Here is a 7,295-nt window from a genome sequence, read left to right as displayed (position 1 = left end):
CACCAAGCCAAAATCGGTCGGGAAACAAGACAAGCGTACACTCCATAACCTACCATTCAATTCTTTAATTATAATTCACGATCTTTACATCCTCCTATCTAATGTCATATATATCAGTAAACCAATGTTACTACACTGCATAACCTACCATCCAATCCTTTTATCATAATTCACGATCTTTACATCCTCCTATCTAATGTGATATATATCAGTAAACCAATGTTATTTATATATTACTAAACAAATATTATTTTTTATAATTGTATTATAAATTGATTCCATATGTTTTATCTTATTCTGTGGGGTATTATTATAAAAGTTAGTAAGATTCTATGAAGTAAAAAATATAAAATAAAATAAAGTAAATATAAAATAAAGAAAATAAAAACTAGCAGGAGAAAAATTGATAAAAAGGCAAAATACTGGTAACCATCCAAGAACAAGAAGGGGCAAAGGGTTTTCTCACTTTCTCTCCCACTAATTATTATCAGGTTTTCCTCTCTTTTCTTTAATTGTTTTCTCCGTTATTTGCATACCCATTTTCCCCTTTGCCTTTTTTTTTTCCTACCAACTGCTTTTTTCTGGGTAATTTGCTGTTTTTATTTCTATTTTTCTTTAAGAAATCTGTATGTTAAATTGAAATGTTCTTAAAGAATTGATTTTTTGGTTGATTTTTGCTTTTTTCTTGAGACCCTTTTTGTAGCTGATGAGAATCTGTTGTTTTTGTAGGTTTGAAGGTGGATTTGTTGTTTGTTGGATATTGATTGTTCATGGTAAAGGGGGTTTTAGGGTCACAGATGGTGAGGATGATGAGCTGATAAAGTTAGGATTCTAGACGTTTGGGTATAATTAATTTGCTGTTATATGTTGATTCTTGTGTTGTTGTTGAAATGGATGTAAAGGTGTCCTTTTTGGGTTTGATGGAGTTGGATCTTTCATTGGTTTAACTTTTGGGAGGAAAATCAAATTTGGGTATTGTTTGAAATCTGCTAAAGGGAGAGACTTTGCTTAAATTTTGTGATTTTGAGTGGATTGTTTAGCTTATGGGTGTTGCTTGAAAGAATTGATTGTTCAGTTGTTTGCCGGTTTTGGGTTTTGGATTGATTGATCAAAATGGAAGAAGATGGAATGGCTTTTGTTGCAGGAAGTGAAAACTTGGAAAGTGGGATCAAAATTAATGCAGAAGAGTCTCAGTGTTTCGAGATGGAGGTGGAATCTTGTGAGACTGGAACACTTGGTGTAAGCAATGAAAGTGTAGTTTTTCCATCAGAGAATGGTGAAGCAAGTAACGGTAACGTGGTTTTTTCCAGAGAATCTCCGCTTGTACGTAAGGATTTTAGATCATCTGCTGTAGTAGGAGGGTGTAATTGTGGAGTAAATAAACTTAAAGCGAGATTGGCTAGTTCAGATGGTGAGAATGGGAAAAATGAGATATCTGGTGCTGAGAAGAAGCTTAATAGACAAGAGAGGATCGAATTAGGGCGATTGTTTCAGGGTGCCGTGAGTTGCCATGATTGGGAGCTTGCCGAGAGTTTGATTCTACTGGCAGATCCCCAAACTTTAAATGATGCATTGTGCATTGCTTTAGATTCGGTATGGTTTTTAAGTACACAACAGGAGTTATATGGGATAACAGGGTTGATTAAGAAGATAATTTCTAATGGTGCTTTTGATTTCACTCGGGCTGCTCTAAGGACTTCGTTTCTTGCCTCTTGTGTTTCTGCTTGCCAAAGTCGAACCATGAGCCTCACAGATACTGTGACTGTAATGGCACGAAGGTCAGAGATTTGCATGTTCCCTCTATACATCATTTATGTGATTAAGCTAGGATTTTTCTCACATAACTTGAATTTAGTCTTTGATGGTAGAAAAAGTACAAAGAATAGTCAATTTGTTGTTTCATGTTTCCGCATCTCTTCTTGTTTTGTTGATTAAGTAAATCAACTTCATTAAATGTGGGCATAGCCTGGTCACAAGAGATATACTAAGAAAGTAGAAAACCTACAAAAAGAGATGGTTTTCTAAAAAAGCTACACCAATCATCTATACGACTAGGAACCTCATGGCTGCACCCCAAAAAAAAAGATATAAGAGACTGCTCCTTAACATTAGAAAAGCCATCTCCACACCCTCAAAAGCTCTCCTGTTTCGTTCTCTTCAAATGCTCAAATCAGTGCTTGTGGAGCAACACTCCGAGATCTGTTTCCTGGACTTTTCTTTACATTACCTGGTATCACCCAGTAAATCCCAAACCATGTCGGAAGACTTGGAACATCCCACCATAACCTCGAAGCAACCATGTTGATGTTTCGACATCTCTCGGAAATGCGTTTCTGTTGTACAAATATTGCACATTGTGGCATGCTTGTTTGTAATTTTAAGTCTCCCAAAGCCATGAGTTTTGGATTTCCCGATATATTTTACTGGATTTCTTCCTTGGCATAGGTCTAGAAAGCTTTTCTCAAAATCTTATCTCTGGCTGGCATGTTTTACTTGACCCTAAGAGTCATATTCCTTCATTTGAAGGGTCATCTTACTAGCTTCTCAGCCTCGAACAATCTCTGAATTTCATAGTTTACCAAATTCTTCATGCTGAAATTTCTACTTTCAGTCGTCTCCAGACACTGTTTGCTTTAAGAACATGCATTTGCTTATTGGTAAGGTAAATAATAGAACGTTGATATAGTTTGTTTCTCTGTTGTTATAATTTCCTTGATGAGGTAATTGTTGAGGTTGTTATGATCTTCATGTTTAGGATTTAAAAGAGTTGCAATTTTAACTTTTTATATTGGTTTCTTTCCTTCCTTCCCTTTCTCACTTTATGTCAATTTGTATACCTTATACTGGGTGCTTGTGTCACTTAATGTTGGATTTTTCGCAACTACTATTAGCAGGTTGCATGAACGACTTCAAGAGTGCAATGGGGATGAAATTTTGAAGGCAGAAGCTGGTGCTAAGGTCCAGAAGTTTACTGAATGGGCTCTAAAATGTATTGGTTTCCATTCCCGCTGCCAAGGGAACAGGGATAGGGTTCGGCACAATCCTGCTGTTGAAATACAACTACAGTTGTCGGCTTTCAAGATCTTCCTCGATCTAGCTGGGAACCACCTTTCAGGAAAGGACTTCACAGAAGCATTTGACGCAGCTTGCTTCCCACTTACACTCTTCTCTAGTTCATTTGATCCTGGCTGGGCATCAGGTATTTCAGCAACTGCAATCCAAGGATTGCTTGGCATGTTGGTGGAGGGAGGTGCAGACAATGTTAATCAATGCTTTCTTGAAGCCTCTCGTTTTGGGAGCACTGAGCTTGTCCGCATTCTCTTGCAGGTATACAAGTGTTTACTGTTTTAATTTTGACTTGTGCCTTTAGAATGATGTATAGTCAGCTTTGACTTCCTTCTATTCTCCAAGGTTACTGTGTTTCTATGGTTCTTATTAGATTATGTTTTTCTCTTGTAATGCTTCTTTTGTTATGACATTTTTTCTTCACCCTTAACTTCCAGTCAGGCTTAGAAAATACTGTTGGTATTTCTATTCACTCCAGTTTCACTTAGACAAAAAGCAACATAAATGTAAAGAAGTAAAGAAAAATACATATACACCACAAAACTGACACGTGCATCCAGTTTTCCTTCTCCTAGTGAAAGGGCAGTAAGTTAAAACATCCAAATATAGTGCTGCAAGCTGGAGTGATTTGTTGGACGGAAAGCCGATTGAAACTACATAGATTGGTATCTTCTGGCCTTTATGATATTGCCCTTTCTGCACGAGACTCATTACCTTTACTAACTTTCTAACAAGTGTTAATCCATAACATTGAGGTTTGAAATTGGTATATTCCAACAAATTAGTCGTTGAGAAGATTCATTATAGTTCTACTATTTTTGTGCTAGTTGTCAACCTATCATGCTAATATACTACAATATTCACTAGATATCGTGTTGGATACGACAAGCTTAAGAACAGAAGTTTGAAATGAGGACATGGTTTGAATAGGACAAAATTTAAGTTTTTATATTTAACTTGTTGCATATGGTGCAAATAGACATTTGGAACTATAAGCAAGAAAATATGAATGACATTTTCCATCAATTTGTTAGGTTCAGACATGATGAATTTTCGAGTTCAATTTGCATAAAACAGGTTATAGGTCTTACAAAGCTATTTCTTTCCATGTGGTTTTAGATTTACCTTGTTCCCTTTGCTACACCTTCACTCACCATGGTTTCACTCTATCGACCGCTGCATCTGGAGGTCGATGCAACGCAACGCAGGATGATCAAGCCATCTAAAAGAACCTTTTCTTATCCTATCCTCAATGTATGCTACTTGCATCATCCGACAAATGCGTTTATTTTGGGCTTTGTCTTATCTTGTTCAGCTTAGCATGTGTATCTCTCTGAAATTCATCTTGTGGATTTGTTGGACTTTAGAAGCCCAACTTTCCGTTGCGAAATGATTTCAGTGATTTAGGTTTCAGGGTCAGGCACTCAGGTTCATGTTCATGGTTCACGCCAAATTCAACTGCAAGTTTGATTGGGTCCCTAAAATATGATGTCCTTATATCCTAGGTTTTAACCCTGCAACTATTGTAGTGTCTTTAAAATCCTTGACTTTGGTGCCACCTCCTTGTACCATTGGTATCAAGTTCTCTCTCTTTTTTTATTTCAGAAGACTAAACATTTAGGGATCACATCGTCTTTCTGCTTTCTCTGCTTCACATCCCACAAGGTGGTCATGTGCGTTAAGAGTATGTTTAGCAGAGTAGGAAAGAAAAAATGAAGAGGAAATAGCTAGGTTATTAATATATCATCGCAAACCCTTAGATATTATTTATGGAAATTGATTTCCTGTTGAAATTTTAACATTTAACTAATTTATAATTTATAAACTGGGCAGAGACATGTTTTTTTCCTTTCCAAAAGGGAAAAATCGGAAAATGGGACTGCTTTTTGTATGCCAAAGTTTATTTAATTTAGCAAGTGAAGTTGGTGATATTGCCAACTTCAATATTGATTCAGTTACTGTGCATTACTAGACAACTTCTCTAGATTGGGGGCTTTGTGGTGGTCCAGTTAAGTGATTGTGATTGGCATGACAGAGATCCATGAGAGAGAGAGAGGTTTAATTCATTGAAGCTATAAATGTTTTGAGTTTTTATCTCGGGTTGTTAGTTGAGGTGTATTATATTGTTTTATTTTCTTTGGCAACCGATAAACATATGGCCTTTTATATTATCTTAGATTATTCTGCTTTATTTTTTACTACTTCAGCTTACTTATGCTCCATGTTCAGATGAACCATCATATGGTGCTGGTAAACGTGTATAATCTCTGAACTGTTCTTGTTTTGTCAGTCTACTTGTATGTCATTCTGGTCAGCCTGGGTGTTACTGTTACTCATAATGCTTCTTTTCACCATTTCTTTGTATGATTGCTGGGGCTAGAATTTTGGAGCAAGTGTTCTACCTTGATTTCTTGTTCTCTTGTTGATGTTTTCTTTTCTCTCGGAATATTTGGAGAATAGAGCTGTGTATCATGCTCATCTTTGCTTGGTTGTTTTCTCTTATAGATTGCTCAAAGGAATAGCTTGGATGTTGATGTCGACCTGGCTTTGGGATTTGCTTCTCATTATGGTAAAATTGGAACTATGGAATGTTTAGTGGAAGAAGGGAATGCAATGGCATTCTTGGGACCTTTGATGAGAGCTGCCGAAAGGGGATCCATGCAGGTAGTTGACTGGTTTGTTAAAAGGGGTTGCAGAGATATGGAACTATGTCTGGCCCTCACTGCTGCTACTTCCAGTAGTCAGGTTGAAGTTGCTCGATATCTCCTTCCTCATGTTCCTCAGCATGTTCTTGCTGCCCTAAGCATTGAGATTCTTAAGGCTGCTGGTGAAAGAAGTAGCGGGTCTCTCGATGGAGTAGCATTTCTCCTAAGTTCAGACTTCCTCGGTGATCCCATTGCCACTTATGCTGTCGCTGACAGCATTGCAAAGTCTGATGACGAGGCTGTGGCTCCTGCACTCAGGTCTTTCCTTCGAGAGCATTGGTCAGAAGCTGCTTTCTCAGACGGACTTAGGCAGGGACAAGAACACTACTGTAACCTGTTGCGTATTATGAAATGGGGGGAATCTCCCGTGTGTTTGAGGGACATCCCGGGGCCATTGAGGATAGCAATAGCATACCTGCCACTGTATAGGGAATGTGTCAAGGCAGGGGGTTGTTTGTTATCACAAAGACTTAAGGGCCAGCTTGTGGAAGCAGCAAAAAGGCTCGACGGTGTAGTGCTGGAAGAAGTAAAGCAAGGGAGAGAACTGTTGGCTGTTTTGGAGCATCATCTTCCTCCATTTTTGCATAATAATGCATCCAATGCTGCTTAGTTTTTGAAAATTTTCACATATCTTGTCTCTTCAACAAAGTCTAATAACACAATGGTTGGTGCATTGAATGTGAGCAAGAAGCCCTCTTAAGGTTGGTCAGTTATCTTATGAACCAGACCTTTGTGTTGGCTTAAGATAATTGTACCTGCAGAGAGTCTACAATTTGCATATTTCTGATGTGTATGTTGAGTAACTACATTCACAAGTCTGGGAACTCAAATGGACATGCAATATTGGCTATTTTCATGGTGCTTCTTCCAACTTGTCTTCTTACGCGACTGAACGTGTCTTTTTATCACCGCTTATGAGTAATTTATACTCCTTTTATCCCAATCTGTGTGATGTTTGATCGGGGATTTGAGTTTAAGAAGATAAGGAAGATGTTTGATTTTGCATTGAGTTTAAGGAGATAAAGAAAGATGTGTGAACTTTTGATTAAAGACAAGTTATAGCTATAGTGTGGTCGTAAATCTCACATTAAGGATAAATAAAAAATTTACTAAGTTGAATTATTTTTAAATATAGAAAGTAATAAGTAAATTAGGATGGATCGAAGGGTTGTATGGTATCACTTCAATTGATCACTTAAATCATGTTAAACTATTGTGGTATGGTGTAATGTTAGGTGTTTGACAACAAATTTCATTTTTTCTTTTTTGGTTTGTTGCTAAATTAGCACTATTTAGCTGTGAGTGGAGGATTTATCGAAAATAATTTCTATCTTATAAATGTATTAATAAAATTTGCGTATATTCTATCATCTTTAGTTAAATCATATTGAAAATGCTATTGTAATTGTTAATAGTATTTAGCTATATATCTATCCAGGTTTTATGAAAATTAAAAATAAGAAACAAGATCCATAAGTGCTTTCTTTGAGCATGTAACTTATTTTCTTCTTCTTATTGTTTTAG

The 7,295-nt window shown here is 36.9% G+C and overlaps 1 protein-coding gene across 3 annotated transcripts; it reads left to right on the top strand.

Moving 5' to 3' along the window:
* Nucleotides 1-372: 372 nt before the first annotated feature.
* Nucleotides 373-6,714, top strand: LOC107028538 (ankyrin repeat protein SKIP35-like). Of its 3 annotated transcripts, none has more exons than XM_015229639.2 (4): nt 373-491; nt 730-1,778; nt 2,895-3,327; nt 5,572-6,714. In XM_015229639.2, the coding sequence occupies exons 2-4, from the start codon at nt 1,114-1,116 to the stop codon at nt 6,379-6,381; spliced, it is 1,908 nt and encodes a 635-aa protein (XP_015085125.1). In that variant the 5' UTR covers nt 373-491; nt 730-1,113; the 3' UTR covers nt 6,382-6,714. The 3 variants fall into 3 exon arrangements, with proteins under 3 accessions (XP_015085125.1, XP_015085123.1, XP_015085124.1); XM_015229637.2 differs by having other exon boundaries at nt 2,892-3,327; XM_015229638.2 differs by having other exon boundaries at nt 436-585; nt 2,892-3,327.
* The last annotated feature ends 581 nt before the right edge of the window (nt 6,715-7,295 follow it).

Source organism: Solanum pennellii, chromosome 8, assembly GCF_001406875.1.
Source record: "Solanum pennellii chromosome 8, SPENNV200".
NCBI lineage: Eukaryota > Viridiplantae > Streptophyta > Magnoliopsida > Solanales > Solanaceae > Solanum > Solanum pennellii.
This window is presented reverse-complemented; position numbering and strand designations above follow the sequence as displayed.

Bases quoted from the DNA above. Each gene is read 5' to 3' on its own strand.
- LOC107028538 (XM_015229637.2), top strand. From the start codon at position 1,114: ATGGAAGAAGATGGAATGGCTTTTGTTGCAGGAAGTGAAAACTTGGAA. The intron at 1,779-2,891 runs GTCAGAGATTTG...AACTACTATTAG, and splicing joins GTGACTGTAATGGCACGAAG to CAGGTTGCATGAACGACTTC. The intron at 3,328-5,571 runs GTATACAAGTGT...TTTCTCTTATAG, and splicing joins TTGTCCGCATTCTCTTGCAG to ATTGCTCAAAGGAATAGCTT.